The sequence below is a fragment of the Parus major genome, chromosome 2, assembly GCF_001522545.3.
Source record: "Parus major isolate Abel chromosome 2, Parus_major1.1, whole genome shotgun sequence".
NCBI classification, from domain to species: Eukaryota; Metazoa; Chordata; class Aves; order Passeriformes; family Paridae; genus Parus; species Parus major.
In genome coordinates, this window is record NC_031769.1 from 9,255,664 (window position 1) to 9,271,569 (window position 15,906).

At 38.2% G+C, this 15,906-nt stretch overlaps 2 protein-coding genes across 3 annotated transcripts in view; one reads left to right on the forward strand and one right to left on the reverse strand.

Moving 5' to 3' along the window:
* NCAPG2 (non-SMC condensin II complex subunit G2) overlaps positions 1 to 5,899 on the reverse strand; it is a 46,166-nt gene extending 40,267 nt beyond the window's left edge. Inside the window, exons 1-4 of one of the 2 annotated variants that reach the window (XM_015619095.3) lie at positions 5,710 to 5,899; positions 4,887 to 4,978; positions 1,480 to 1,671; positions 354 to 468 (exon numbers count right to left, since the gene is read on the reverse strand). In XM_015619095.3, the coding sequence (XP_015474581.1) occupies positions 354 to 468; positions 1,480 to 1,671; positions 4,887 to 4,961 (382 nt within the window). In that variant the 5' untranslated portion in view covers positions 4,962 to 4,978; positions 5,710 to 5,899. Of the gene's footprint in view, positions 1 to 353; positions 469 to 1,479; positions 1,672 to 4,886; positions 4,982 to 5,709 lie in introns of both variants that reach the window. The other variant, XM_015619094.3, reaches the window with a different exon arrangement.
* LOC117243967 lies at positions 5,481 to 11,309 on the forward strand. Its single transcript, XM_033512337.1, has 3 exons — positions 5,481 to 5,514; positions 5,610 to 6,291; positions 6,385 to 11,309. The coding sequence occupies exons 1-3, from the start codon at positions 5,481 to 5,483 to the stop codon at positions 6,578 to 6,580; spliced, it is 912 nt and encodes a 303-aa protein (XP_033368228.1). The 3' UTR covers positions 6,581 to 11,309.
* Positions 11,310 to 15,906: the final 4,597 nt, after the last annotated feature.

The following is a 15,906-nucleotide window of genomic DNA, read 5'->3' on the forward strand; positions in this document are numbered from 1 at the left end:
TCATGGCTTATGTTCACTGCAGCATTATGGCAACACTAAGGTTTGGCCCAAGTTTTTGGATCAGTGACAAAGGAATATTGAGTTTCCCTTAAAAGTAATATAAGTCAAAGGATAATCGAAGTTATCTTCCACAAGATTAACAGCTGGGAGAAAGAAAACTATTTATATTCCAACTTCTAAATTGTGCAGCTAATTTTTAGGTAAACACTCCCTTAATTTTGTCCCATAGATATGAGCTCAAACCAGTACTAACTTTTCTCCTGTGAATTTTGTTTCATAGGCCAGCTGGATTTCAGTCAGATCAAACAGCCTCTGTAAAATGCTGCACTCTGTACGGTCAGAGAAGTACTCACCGTTTAGTATAAAAACGCATTCTACAAGAGCTTTGTAGTTCATATTTTCATCCACTGCAGGTATGGAAGCAGTAACGACAGCTACCACTCCTTGGATCACTGCTACAGTTTGTTTCTGAAAGAAAGCAATGCAGTGGAAACACTTCTGCAGTTTGTTTTGAACTCAGAAATTAATTCAAACAAGAAATAAACCTTAGCAACAGCCAGCAAAGCTGAATTGTTATTATGCTTCCATTTTGAAGAAGGCGCATACTGGCACCCAAAACCTATCAAGTAAGAGGCAAAACAATAGATTTTTAAAGTACATATTTTCAAAATGTTTGAAAAGGGTTTTCAGCTCCAGCTAGTAGATAACTTTGTGACTGTATATGTGCATCCATTCCTGCATTAAAGTCCTCATCTGCAACAAACCCACTCAAACACATATCCATCTCAGAGCTGACAAGCCCCTAACCAGCAGGGTCTTGTGTAACTCAGAGATGTGTAAATCTGGTGCCTTTCACTCTAAGTGTGTGATTCTACAGGTCTCTGAATGGATGATTAATTTTTCCAGAAGCCTCTAGGTTTCTCTAATGATTTTCCCACTGCATTTCCTTTCTTCCCCTAAAATTAAATAACCTTTTCCAAATTTTCTCAAGGCTACATAGACTACAACACAGAAGGCAATATATAAGGGTCTGAGTCAGAAAAATTCTATATATTCTAAATTTGTGGAAGGTGCAGTCAAATCTAGATTTCATGATCTTCATTAAATAAAATGATATCACAAATCAGGTAGTGAATTTCTTATACTATATTCCAGCTACTTAAAATTAACATCTGCAATATTAACATCTGTTTATTGAAATAAAACATAGAAAAAGCCCATTCAACTCTACCAAGAAAACTAAGTCAAATCTTTCATAATTAAAATTATCAGCAGATCTAGTCTATTACAGTACAGAATCCTAAGTTCAGCTTAACTGAGGCATAAATTAAGTAATTTAAAAAATGAGCAGGAAGATGATATTTGGAGCTGATCTTATTTAATAACTCTTGCATGTTTTCAGATGTTATGGCAATATTCCATTTTATGTCCCAAAAAACATGAAACACTCATCATATTTTCAATTTACAAGAGTCTTACCATTTCTGGAACTATCTCAACTTCCATGTCATCATCACCTTTATCATCTCCACTCCTGTACCATGTTTCCACAGGGTTCTCCATCAGGCTCTCTGTCAATAGCTGTGTCAGTCTCTGCCATAGCACTTCTTTTTGCTTTCTTGGAAATTCCTGAAGCAGCTCATTCAAGTCAAAATGATCAAGTGTATTGTTCTATAAATGGTCAGAAGATGCCACACAATTCTGCATCAGCGAAGTGGCTTTCATCATCATATTTTCTACATTTAATGTGGGTTTTTACATTAATGATTAACTTATATTCCTCTGCAGTTATAGAGATAATATACCTTCTAGAAGTTCTATTTTTTAAAAATAGCATAAGGAATTCCTGCTAGTTAAGTCTATCATGAAGCAAGAGTGCTGCCTTTAAGACAAAAGTCTTTAGCCCTTGATAGCAATGAAGACAATTCCATACCCTTAGGTAAGAAGCTCAAAACTGCACAGAATTTAAGTCCCTGATTATATCTTTACTTTCTTATATATTGATTGATGATGGCTGTTGAAAGAAAATCCCTAGCCAAGGACTGGAAACGTAACGCTCAGAAGAACCATAGGTACAGCACTAATTTGGGATATGATCTGCACACATCAGAGCTCTGCACACTGCAGTGGTTTAAAGCCCCACATCAAACCCAGCTCCTGAGCTGACCCCACACCTCCTGCTGAAGCCCTGCTGACAGGAAAGCCACCATCAGTCTCCAGTAGAGACTGCACCACAAGGCTGATCTGAACTATTTCCTAGTAAGAACTTTTCTAGAAGAATTTACCTCAGAGGCACAAGGAGTCTGTTAGCATCAAAGAAGGATAGGCATCCTGCTAGGAAAGGGAATATGAAGAGAGAAGATGAGAAGGAAAACCGGGCATAACCAAGAGAAAGAACAGATAATTTCTGAGATGTAATTTGTAATACTGAAGTGAAGACTTAGTGGATCAAAACCACTTCAGAGGAAAGAGAATGTCCATGATCTTGAAAAAAATATATTTTTACTCTGCAGATACACTCCAAGGCATCAAAAAGAAAAAAGTTGAAGGTAAAAACAGAAAGGAATGAAAGAAGTGGCAATAAGTATTAGAAAGTTCCCAGAAGGGTATGAGAAGAAAGATCCTCTTACATATTTATAAGAGAACTTCTATTCTATTCTACAACTGAGAACAAATACAATAAACCAAAGGCCTTACAGGGAGTTCTGTAGCCCTGTGCTTCAAACAAACCCGAAAGACAGGATATTAAGATTGTACTGTTTTGAACAGAAAGAATGAATTCATAATAAGACTAGAGCTTTTAGATTTTTCTTTGGGATGATATGAGATAGAATTATTCCAAAATCTATGAAGGGAAAGGATGACAGTGAATGATAATCATATCTGCGATTCCTATTTTTCTGTCTAAGAAATTATGTAATTTCTTGAATTGGAATGGGATTTAGTGGAAAAAATTATCAGCACCTCTTGAAGATCTCAATGAACAGCATTACAATATGATGTTTTTAAAATATTACAAAGGAAAAAATGAAAAGCCCATGAGAAACCTTGAAGAAAAATTAGCAAAGCCATGGAATTTTAGAAAGCACTGATCAATCTAAACATTGAGAGCGCAGAAAAGAAAAAATTCAAAGAGGAAGTAAAATGGGGGTTGGGGCATGTGTAGAAAACAGACTTGGAAAGAAGCAGTGATGCTAAAAACAGAACTTTCAAGAGAATTTAAAAGGCAAATTCTAAGGCTAGAGCACCAACTAAGTAGCAAATATAATGCTTTTATGACGATTTATTTAATCACAGCCTCCTCCACAAAAACAGCCAAGAATTTTTCAAGGGAGATCTAAAAAAGAGGATCCTCATACTAAGACAAGACATGGTCACACATCCTCCATCGCTGAAGGTTTCAAGAGGAAATTAATAAAATAACTTGAGTCTCTTGGACAGTCAAAAAGTCATGTGGATATTCATAGTCCCTTACACTACAACAGCATGAAGACAATTTTTTCAATATACTCATCATAGCTGGTGACATAAAGTTTCCAGAGATATTGGCAACAGCTAAAAACTGTTGCAAGAGAAATCCTGTGAATTTGTGATGAAAAATAAAAGGTTGAAAACCCTCCCTATTTTTAATCCAAATTGCCCATGGCAGATTAAAATAAATTACTGAATACAGATGGCAGAATCAACACAACCAAATCAATTGAAAAGGAAACTCTGCAAGTGAAAACTCAAGTGAATGGTTTTTCGCTGAAGTGTTTAGATTTAGGGAAAAACAGGAAGGAGACTTAAAGCAGAGGCAATCTAGTAATAAAGTTGTCATATATAACTACAGACAGGCACACAAATGAAAGAAATAGCAAATTTCTTGGGGAAAGATTCAAGGATGTTTGGAAGACAAACTTTGTAAGCTTATTATATAGAACATGACTATGAGTTTAGTATAGTTGCTACATTAAATCAGTTCATGCCTCTATGTGCATAGAGGTCAACTGATCCACTTTATCCTGATACAGGTACTACTAGAAAAATACCCATTAAAAAGCTTAAGAAACTAACTTGACAATACCATTTATGGCAGCAAGCAAAAAGACACTTAGAAGAACTCAGGTATATTTTAAAAATAGACAGATTGAAGCTGAGTGGAAAACACCTCAATGCAAATTATTATTTCTCATTATTATGCAATATATACACATTGTGAAAACGAGATTTTAATAGCAGATTTCAGGGGATTTGTTTTGTTGTTCCTCCTTGTTTTCTCCGCACTTCATTTAGAGAGAGTAATCTACCCCTTCTCTAAAGCATTCAGAGACAGAAAGAACAATTCAAGTAAAATCAAACAATGACCAAAGAACAAGTGGACAGCCAAACCTATCAAATGAATTAACAAATACTAGTGAAACACAATTCTGCTACGTTTGTACATTAACTCACATTCATTATATACCAGTAAACTCTTTGATAGATTGAAATTTAAAAATGTAATACTTCAGCAACATAAATTTTTTTATGGTAATTTTTTTTAAATCACCACAGTACTAGTAATTTATTTTTTAAAAACAGTATGTGGAACAATCACATATAAAAATATTATAAATATTATAAGACTAAATAAATAATTAAATAAATATTATACTGTATTAATAATATAACATAATATATAATATATATTATATTATATTATTATAAATATTCATATTTCAGATTCCACAGCTTTTTCAGCCTATGTTCCTTCAGGTGCCATTTGAACTTATTTTCAATAGTAATTATTCCCACACATCTGCAAGTACCAGACAAATAGTTTCTGTCCCTTTGTCACATGATTTCTGCACCTGTAACAGACTTATGACTCCAAAATTGAAGTATGTATACACTGACACACTTACAGGATTCTGAGTGTAACGCAGGAAGTCTTCAATTGACTCTTTAGACACAACCTGCAAAAATGCTTTGTGTTTCATCCTGGAATTGGCCTTTCCTACTTTATAAACAAAGCATAACATTAGAGAAAGTACTGTATATCAAAACAAGATCATTTTGGTCTCAGTTGTAGTCATATATCAGTTATATACATAGCATTTATATATATGTATGTCATATATTACAGTAGTTATACGTGTATTACATAGGTAAAGTAGTTTTCCCCTCCAACATATTTGAGTTATCTGAATCAGCATTTAGATTCACAACATCACTAGGCTGCAGGGCTTGGTTTCTTTTTAGGTTTTTTTTTGTTGTTGTTTTGTTTTTGGGGTTTTTGTTCGGGTTTTTGAGTAGGTTTTTTTGTTTTGTTTTGTTTTTTTTATTAGTAAATATGTCTTAGAGTAAATTTTTAAAGGATATTTTGATTTTAAAAAAACACAATGGATTCTCCAGCACACTCCCACTATTTAAGCCGGTCATAATTCCCAACAGTATTTATGTGTATCAGAAGCACAGAGGGGTCTCTTTTCTCGACTGTCAAGTGAAAACCATAGGAAATGGGCAAGGCCACCAAGAGCCTTATTTGCTCACGTAAACATTCCCTCCATCCTAGGTGTCTCCTGACGTGCTTTTCCAGTTGGGAAAGTGACTTACATATATTTAGAGTGGGTGAAGACACACCACAGAGCAGGGCAAGGGCCGCTCCTGGGCCCCGTCCCGAGTCACCGGGGGGCTCCCGCCAGGCCCCGGCAGAGGAGGCAGCGGGAAGCCGGACGAGCCGCTTACCTCGGGCTCCGTCAGAGCGGCCGAACCCTCATGGGGTTGCGATTCCAACACCGCGGCGCGGCCCCAGCGGAGCGGAAAGAAGCCGGCGGACACGCGCGTTGAAGATCCCACGGCGCACGGCAGCACCGCCGGAGGAGACACCGGCCCCGGGAGCCGCTCGGAGGCGACACCCGTGGACAGTCCGGGGGACCTGGGGACAGCCCGGGACACCTGGGGACAGCCCGGGACACCCGTGGACAGCCCAGGACACCCCCAGCCCGCTCCCTCCCTCACCCGCCACTTTTCGAATCCTCCCGCGGCTGACGTTGAGCGCGCGCCGCGGAACTCCCGCCTCGTCTCGCGAGAGCTCGGCCACCGCCCCCGCCCCTTCCCGCGCGCGGCACGGCTGAGGGCGGGGTGGGAAAAAGGCGGTGCTGGTAACGCACCCGGGCTCGGGTTTCGTGTTCAAAATTCAGGGAACCGGAGACAGCTAGGCTGGAAAAAGCTTCCCAGGTCATCGAGTCCAACCTATGACCGAACATCACCAGGTCAGCGAGACCATGGTACTGAGTGCTACGTCCAGTCTTTCCTAAACACCTCCAGGTACCGTGACTCCACCACCTCCCTGGGCAGCCCATTTCAGTCACCCTTTCTGTGAAGAAATTTCTCCTGATGTTCGAACCCCGTCTGGCGCAGCTTGTCCTGTTGTCCTGTCGCTGGCTACTTGGGAGAAGAACCCGACTCCCAGATGGCTACACGCTCCTTTCAGGGAGCCGTAGAGAGCGATAAGGTCCCTCCTGAGTCTCCTTTTCTCGAGGCTGAGCCCCCCCCGCTTCCCCAGCCGGTCCCTGTAGGATTTGTGCTCCATCCCCTTTTCCGGCCCCATCGCTGAGCAGCGCCTGTGCCCGCAGCGCCCGGCCCGGCCCCGGCAGCAGGGCTGCGCTGCGCCCGGCAGCTTCGGAGCTGAAAGGCTCCTTCCTCCGCTGCTTTCTGACACAGGCTGGCTGGACACACGGCTTGTCCCGGGGGAACATCCCATCACTTACCGAGAGGCAGCTGCCGTGGTTCAAACCCACCGCCCCGCTCACTGTTCCCTTTCTTTACCTACCTGCACTGTCAGTGTTTCCAAATGGGGGTAAGATAAGACATGCTCAGTTAAATTCATGTTCATGCTTAAGAAAGTGTTCCTTCTTCCATGGATCTCCAGTAACGTGGACTAACTGCTTTTATAAAAACATCACTGTGAAAAACAAACTTGACTCTTTAAATTTTTTTAAAGTTTAATAAGGGATAAAAGGGACAAAATCCAGCGCTAGGGTGCTTGGCTATCTGCCAAAAGCACACCCTGAGCTTAAAACAATATTTTTTATATCCTGTTACATTACAGGGGTGACCTGCATATTTATAAAGCTTATACATATTCAAACAATCCTTTGAGTTTAATGTTCTTTTGCTTAGTTTTAACCTTTGACTTGTCTTCATGCCGTCTTGTAGATTAAATTTATATGTTTTATTTCTTCTCGTGGTTCTGTCCTGTTGTTTTTACACTCTGATAACGAGGAGTTAGTAAATTGGGTTCTGGTTTTTGTCACTGTTATCACTCAGTCTACAAACGTGACAAACTACTTAATTATCTTACACTAGTCTCTGAGTTAGTTACATAAAAGCATTTTAACATCACATAGTCCATTTTAATATTACACTATGGCCCAAGACATAATACATTTATCAAATTACTATTTATAGAAGCTATATGGTGCATATATAAACTCACATATTATACTATCCTAAAAAGCAGCTAAAAGAAAATATAAATTGTTCCATATCAACATCTTTGTGGTTAATAATAATATGCCAAAGCTAATACATAAATGGAAAGCCAATACTATATTGCCATTTATAACATCATGCATTTGATTTCACTGGTGGCTTTTTTCTCCAATAATGTTATTGATGCTCTTGCTGACAGCTGTGCTTTTACTCACAGTCCTGGTGAACAATATGAGTACTTTGCACTCTTCATCCAAAGCAATCAAGAGTTAAACAGCCTGTATGCCTGAATGTGTAGGAGACTATGTAAGGCAGATGATAAGAGTTTGGATAACTAAGGATTTTTTTTATTATATCAAGAAATTATGTCTTCTGTTTCTTCTTTGCAGTGTTTGGAAATAGAGTCAGATCTTGAATTCTGTAATATTTCTCATTCCATTTGTTTGAGTTCTTCTGCAAACCAAAACCAGTAAAAATGTCTTGTTAAGGGCTTAATTTATATCTTTCCCTTTGGCATTTTCAGTAGCATTTCTCAGTGTTGGCTGTTCAGAAGAGAGAGGTGCATAACTGAAGTAATTTACTTTCAGTCTGTAGAAGCAGTACAGCATGTGCTGGTTTACTGTGCAGACAAACAGAAAACTAACTATAATTTCTATAGAAATTTTCACATCTGGTCAGACTTTTCAGGATTGTAATTTTAAAAAATATGATGTAATTCAGATTTTATTTAGTATTAAATGTAAAAATTCACTCCTTTTAAAGTAGCATTTTCATCTGCTGCTGTTTTATTTTTTAACATATAACCTTCCCTAAAGGCCCTGCCTTTCACAGTTTCAGTTTATATTAAGAATTAAGATCTTTTCATTTTCTGCCACATTTATTTGATATAAGAATCTGGCTTATGATTCAGATGCTGTATACCTGACTATTTCCCAAGTTAGATATTCACCTAAGTGCAAGGAGCCTGTGAAACAGTTTGTTTGGAGTAAGTTGCATGAGCAATCAGCATACCTGGAGAATTGTAAAAACAAATAAAGAAGTATACCACCTGACATTTATACATTGTGTTAATGTATATTATATATGCATATAATATATGTCTGCCTATATTAAATTTTATGCATATATTAAAAATCTTTGCCATTTTAGATCCAAACTGATGGATTTATTTATCATGACTCACGTAGACTGAATATTTCATTAATACCTTGATTAGTCTTTAATTAGATGCTACATTAGTCACCTGGTTACTGTTTATTTAGTTGGGCACTTATCCATTTAGCAAACAAACTAAAACATATTTTAGCTTTTAATTTCTGTTGCATAGCAACCGCAGAATGATTTTTTTTCATAGTATTGAAACTAGAAGTTGATACAGATAATGACAAGCTGAATAACACCAAGTGATTCATTTTAAAGGACCACATAGAGAAACAAGAGAGGCAGAATAATTTTTTCTAGGTTTTTTCAAGAACTGAGCATGAACTGCAAGCCAGTAATAAACCTACAACTCTATTTTCAGTTTCTCTAATATTCTCCCTTTCAAGAGGACCAAATTACATGCCTCTCTTTGACATATCTGTTCATCTGTTCAAAATAATCTATACCCTGTGATAATAATCTAATATTTATTATCATTTTCCTGTCAAGTTACGGTAAAAATGAAAAATGGGCCTTTCGCACATGGTTGCTGAGCAACAGCAAATAAAGATTTGCTTTTGTGCTACTGATTCATGAACAAGTCTTTATTCTTGTTGGTGGCCTGCATTAGAGATCTCGGTTACAGATGGCTCACACCAGAATATTGTTGTTTGGGCTAGAGCAAGCATTCCATTTCAACCTCTAAGAGTCAACAATATAAATAAAAAATAAACAAGTAGCTCTCTGAATGTCAGATGCTTTCTTGACAATATTTTCTTATATTTACAATGTTATTTTGTAGATAATAGTTTCTTATGAGATTATTTCACTCGTTATTTACTACCATGTTGCAGTTGTAACTTCTATTTCTTTTTCTTTGAATATGTAATAAAATTTGTTATAGTTAATACAGTATGAACAAAATCTGCTCATCCTCTGAGGCAGGCTGTTAATAATTTACATGCATGCATTTCCCTTGATTTTTTTTTGATCTTCACATACTTTGATAAATAATCCGAACAGCATGGGAGAGAGATGAAGTTTCACACTATTCCACTTCTCCAGATCTCCCCTTGCCTGAAGGTAATCCTGCCAATCATGCCATCCTTTATTCAGAGGCAACTGTCACTTCTCAATGCTGGTGTGATTAGACCGTGAAAAGGCTTATTTCCCTTAAATTATTAATATTAACATGAATCAATTTTAGAGTTTAAGAGATTAAGTAGGAAAAAAAAAAATGACTGCAGAAGAAAAAAAAATTAGCCTTGTTAACTCACACAAAAATAAGGAAATAAAATGTGCAGAGGGAATGCAAAAGCCGTTCGGAAGAGCCACTCCCTGGAGTCGCTGCCGACCGTACCGAAGTCCTGAAGTGCCGCCCGGCGGGAGCTCCCCGCTACTGCCGGGGTCTGCAGGGATCCACACCCTGCTCAATTTAAGCTGGGAAAACACAGTAAATTCATTTTCTTTGCTTTGTTATGACAAAATACTTAGTTATTATATCATGAAGAGGGCTGGAACACCTCTCCCATGGAGACAGGGTGAGAGAGCAGAGGGTGTTCAGCCTGGAGCACTGAAGGCTCTGGAGAAACTTCAGAGCATCTTGCAGTGCCTAAAGGGTTTACAAACGAGGAGAGGGAATTTTTGTAAGAGCATGGAGAGATAGGACAAGGAGAATGGTTTTAAACTGACAGAGGGCCGTTTTAGATTAAATACTGAGAAGAAATTCTTTATTGTGAGGGTTGTGAGATGCTGACAGAGACTGTTTGGAGAAGCTGTGGATGTCCCATCCCTGGAAGTGTGCAAGGCAAGGTTGGCTGGGGCTTTGAGCAACCTGGTCTAGTGGAAGGTGCCCCTGCACATGGCAGGGGTATTGGAAATAGATGATGCTCAGAGTCTCTTCCAACTCAAACCATTCCGTGGGCCTATAATTTATTATTTGCTGTATTGTTATGCCCTTACTGTTATCACTTGTTCCTTACAAGCAGTGTTGCAAGTCATTATAATTTTTCTTTGCTCCCTATTAGTACCATGAAAATGGAAAGATTTCTGAAATGTTATAAGATGTTCACAAAAAGAAATTACAATGGCAGTATTTGCATAGCTGAATCCATCCCGCTGTAAAAAAAGGGAGTGTAATTTTTCATTACAACTAAAGCAAACATTTTCTAGTATAAAGTCACTGTCATCTCCCAGAATGTTATGTATCATTGAGTAAATTTATAACACTAGTTTGTCAGTTAATTTCAGATATAAAGCACTCCAATTACAAATGCCATGTCTGTATTACTTTAACCCCATTAAATTACATTCTGATAGAGATTTACTGCTCTTATAAGTGTCCTGTCTCCTTGCAGCTCTCATTCTATTTTAGTCTTTAAGAGAAAAAATGCTTCTAAGGTACAAAATCACTGTTATTATTAATTTTAGAAGTGCTCTTAGAGGTTTCATTGTGATAGACATGCATCATTTAGATATGACACCATCTCTCTTCCATCTGTCTAGTACAAAATATTAAAATACCGTACAAATATCAGAATGGACATGATTTGCTCATCCATATTAGTTTATACGTCTATAAACACACACAAACTCACAACAAACTACTTTACATTGCTTGGACATTATCCCAGCATTCATTTGTCTCTCACATCTGTGCTCCTTTGTCAGCAAGGGTGTTCCCCATGTCCCTGATCCAGACTAGGAACTTGACCAAAGCTCATTGGGGTTTTTTACAGACTGCATGTCCTGCTGCCTTCATGCAAAACTGACAGCAGTGCAGTATCAGCCTGAGAGGAAATGGGGAGTCAGACACCTGTGAGGGCTTCCATATCCACTAAGTTTAGACATACTTGTCATTTATTCCTGTTCTAGGCATCAAACAGTTTTATCATCACAAGACCTGTGTTTTAAGCAAACTTTCTCATCATGTCCTTAAACAAAGGAAAATGGACTCTTACCTTATTTTTTCTAGTGGAATTTTATCTGTCTTCCCTTTACCCCTGTGCTTATTGTACTGCTCCATAATGGATTTCATTGTTAGCTATCCCAGGTTTCTAGCCACATACTTGAATCAACAATAAATACTTAAAGCATAGGGATGTTTCAGATGTGCTGGTTAAGGCTGTTTTCTATGTCCTAAACTGTAATTTCACTTCTGCCTGTTTCTGATTAATTTCAACTTTTTTGCACTTAGTCTCATTAAAGTTATGTCAGCAACTCAAGGGAGTTCTAGAATCAAATCTAATTTGGTATCTAAGGCATGAAACACCTATGTATGGTAAATTGCGGACAGAAGCATGCAGAATTTCTGGTGAACTGAGAACCTTAATATTCCAGAAGGTCAATGTTTCCTGACATCATCGACCATTTTTTTAATTTCCCTGTGCATCGTGACTAAATACCTCTATAAATCCATTCTGGCAAATGGAATTCCCAATTATGAAACTAAATTCTTTTAGGATATCTGGTGCCTCAGAGAAAAGGGGAAGAGCAGAGCACGGTGAGGACCATACCTGTGGTTCATAGCTTTTGAGCCAGGGTGACTTGAGGCTGCACTCCCAAACATGCCTCTCATCCAGACCACTTCCTTATTGTACCAGAAACGAAATGCACAGGCAGCAGCAAAAAAGGATTCTGAGAATAGGGTCTGCACTACCATCTAGTGGAATATAACAGTACCTTCAGAAATAAACACTGAGCACTAATGACTATACACAGAAAAACCTGGAACGTCTCAAAGTGCAAAACAAGATATGCAAAACTAAATATTTTTAATAAAAAAAATAGAAATTGAGAATTTTTTATGTTTCAAATAATCTGAACTTGAAAAAACATATTGAATAAAAAAATATGGCATAGAACAAAGTTGCCTAAAACTAAGATTGAAATTTGTCATTAAGCTAATCTTAGTATTTTAAACTTTAGATTCCAACTTATTTTACATGAATTTTTTTTAATGATTTACCAAATAAAACAAAGAACCAGCAGTGCTACCAATGCCATTCATGAGTCATGAATGTCCATTTCCATTAACCAACTTTTACTCTTTATTTCATTGTCATCACCTGGATAAATTACAAGTCTAGTGACAATCCAAGTCCTTTGTTTGGATGCTGTTGTCAATTCATCAGAGGTATCCAGTGGGACTCTGAGCTGAAAGTTACAATAGAACAGCCATTCAGCAGCTATCATAGTTACTTGAGCTCAGAGAATTCCATGATTCATGCAAAACTAGATAAACTTTCCTATAAATTGTAGGTGGAAAACATTGCAACACAGTAACTGCAATGTAATCCAAGAGACAGCAACAACAATCATGCGAAATACATCAGGGGTTTCAGCCCATCAATATTTGTTCCATAGGAAGTCTGCATGAAACTGTCTTGCAAAACATTCTCTATTATTAATCATTGTGACATGCTCAGTAAACTCTAGTTGTCAGGCTCTCAGAATTTGTAGAATAACCCACCAGATTTCAAATTCAACTAGAATAAAAGATAAAAAAAAATTGTTTGAAATTTCATGCTGGAAACAACCTCTCTTAAATGCACCCTTTTTGGGTTTAGGGATCTTGTCCCAGATATTGGCCTTTGTTCAGTACCTACAATTACCATTTTGCTAGAATTATCTATGTTACAACTTGTCTCTTTATGGACTTTTTGATTTGGGTTCTTTTTCCTTTGAACTGAAGATTGATGAGATGGGAGGCGAGTATTTTCTCTCGTTCGTTCTCAGTTGTTTATTTTTTCTTATCAGCATTACAAGGTACAAGGAGCTATGTGCACTATGATAGTAAAGGGGTAAAATGGCTAACAAAGATCTTCTTCAAGGTCTTTTATATGTCCATTTACCCAATTAACAGGTGCCAACTAAGTTATTTTTATTAGTGACTCAATGACCCAACACCTTTGTGCTGCACTGCGGCATTTTCTACCCAATCACCTACTACTACCCAAAAACCTCCAGGAGAAGAACATGAAGAAGAAAGAAGAAGGACAAGAGACAACACCCTAAATCCTCCATCTTGTCCCCTGCTCTCTAAACTACCTTAAACTCTAAACCTCAACCCATTCACCCAGTGATTCAAGAAACTTTCTAATCTACACATTTACACTTTTCTTATTTAACTTTAGCATTTGTTCTCATGTATCACCATGAAAACATGCCCATGAATTTCATATTATATGAAATTCAGTGTTTCTTTGAATTCTAAAACTAAGTACTAAAAACAAGGGCACACAATCTGTATCTCAGACTCCAACAACAACTCAAGTTCTGTGCACATGTTAAATGTTTAATGTTTAATTCCTAACAATTTTTGCGGACTCAGCAAAGCTTGCAGCTTCCAGCTGTGTGACTCCTTGTTTCTGCCCAGCTGGAGTAGCTATATGTCCATCCCTGAGAGCTTGGGCTCAGGAAGAAAAATGCCCAGGAAGACCTACAGCACAGGCCAGAAGCACACCGAGCTCCAGCACATTTCCTGAGCTTACCTTAATGTTTAAAAAAAATATACTTGAGAGCCATAGAACTGAGGCTGGAAGAGACCTCACCAGATCATCTAGTGCAACACCTGCAGAAAGGAGCTACTTTGCTTAAATAATTAATAAATAAAATAGATCATAAATTAGTTCCTTACCACACAGCTGGGTGCAGGGACATCACAACTTGTGTCATTTCTTGCACAGAGGTGCTTGGTGCCCAGCTCTGAGGGTTGGGTTACCAGGTCCTGCAGGAATGGCCCACGTGTCTCCAGGCCACAAACCACCCCAGGCTGGAACCAGCCCTTCCACTGCCTGGGTGAAAGGCTGGAATCTTGCCTTGCTTTGGGCTTGGACATGTTTCTATGTGGATCTTAAAGGGAAGAATGATCATTATTAGGCCTTAATTCCCTTGCTATAAAGTTTACAGCTACTGAGGACTCAAAGATTAACATGAAAGACAGGTTGGCTTCATTTTAGTGGTGTCTGCGAAAACAGAGATGCAGGACCTTGCTCAAGTTGGATTCCACTGCAGATGACTGGCAAGCAATATTCCCTGCAGTCAGTGAGAACAGAGTATCACCTCTATCCCATGAATACAAATTAGAGAACTTGCCTCCCAGCTGCCATCTACTCTGGCAGCTAAATTTACTGTGTAACACTGAAAGAAATACAAGTGGATTTTTGCATTTCTCATAAAACATATTTCAGAAGGTGCCTGAGAATATTGTTGAGAGCCTGACTTCCTTAGAAACCAGTAGGAAAGCACACAACAGGTGGACTGTTTAGAATATACAAAACCACCATCTGGGATTAAATAACCTGACTGCTTCAGCAGCCAGCTACAACCACAAATGGGTCCAGGATAATCTGCAGTTTTGGTTCTTTCTACTAAAGGTACCATCCAACATTCAGAGTTTCTTTGGGGGAGAATATAAACAATTAAACTGATTAAAAGAGGTACTTAATAGGAAACAAATTTTGTATTCAGCTCTTAGCTGAGAAAATACTGAAAACAGCCACACTGGTAACTTTATCAGCAAACACTGTTCCTGGGTGGAGACTGGATGAACTAAAAGCCCAAACCAGTTTAAACAGTACAGCAAATACAAAGAATCCTAGGCTGGGGTGAGCCCATCAAATTAATACCAAATTAAAAGCCATCTGCAGGAATGTCTTGCAGAGTTATTTCTGCTTTCTACTAAGATCTGTGAATACACAGGCAGTGCTGATCCAGGTACCACCTGTCTTGCAGGACCAAATGGAAGGTTTGATCTTGACCCGAGTCAGGAAAATGCTGACACCTGATCAGTACTGGCACTGCCAGGGAGCGTGCAATCCAGAACCACCTTGCCGTGGGGGAAATGTGGAGACAACCATGCTTGGCTTCAGGTGCCTTCCCACTGATTAGTGTCATCAAAGATTATCCAGTGTGGCCCATTCTAAATGGGATAGTGACTGGTTGATGAAGTTTTGCAGCTTTTATTTATGGCTGATGAAAACTGACTGAATATTATTAATTCAGACAAGATGTAGCTGTTTATGGGAAGAGGTATAATTAATTACAGAACTATAACTAATTACAAATTAATATTTAACGCAAAGAGCAGACTTTCTAAGACAGTTTCTCTGGAATGGATAGAGGATACAACACCCCTTTTCTTATTTATGCAGTACATCATTATATTTTCCATCCATATTTGCCTTACCAAGCAAAAGAAAGAATAGGAAAGAATGCTGCAGGTAGAAATCTGCTGATTCTAAATCTAAGGCAATTAAATACAGGTCTAGGTCCTCTTAAAAGCATAATTATTGGCAATTAATTAAT

Excerpts from the sequence above, each read along its gene's own strand:
- LOC117243967 (XM_033512337.1), top strand. The coding sequence starts at position 5,481 with ATGGGCAAGGCCACCAAGAGCCTTATTTGCTCAC. Across the intron at positions 5,515-5,609 it reads CAAGAGCCTTATTTGCTCAC|AGCAGGGCAAGGGCCGCTCC; the intron begins GTAAACATTCCC and ends GACACACCACAG. Across the intron at positions 6,292-6,384 it reads TCTTTCCTAAACACCTCCAG|CTTGTCCTGTTGTCCTGTCG; the intron begins GTACCGTGACTC and ends CGTCTGGCGCAG.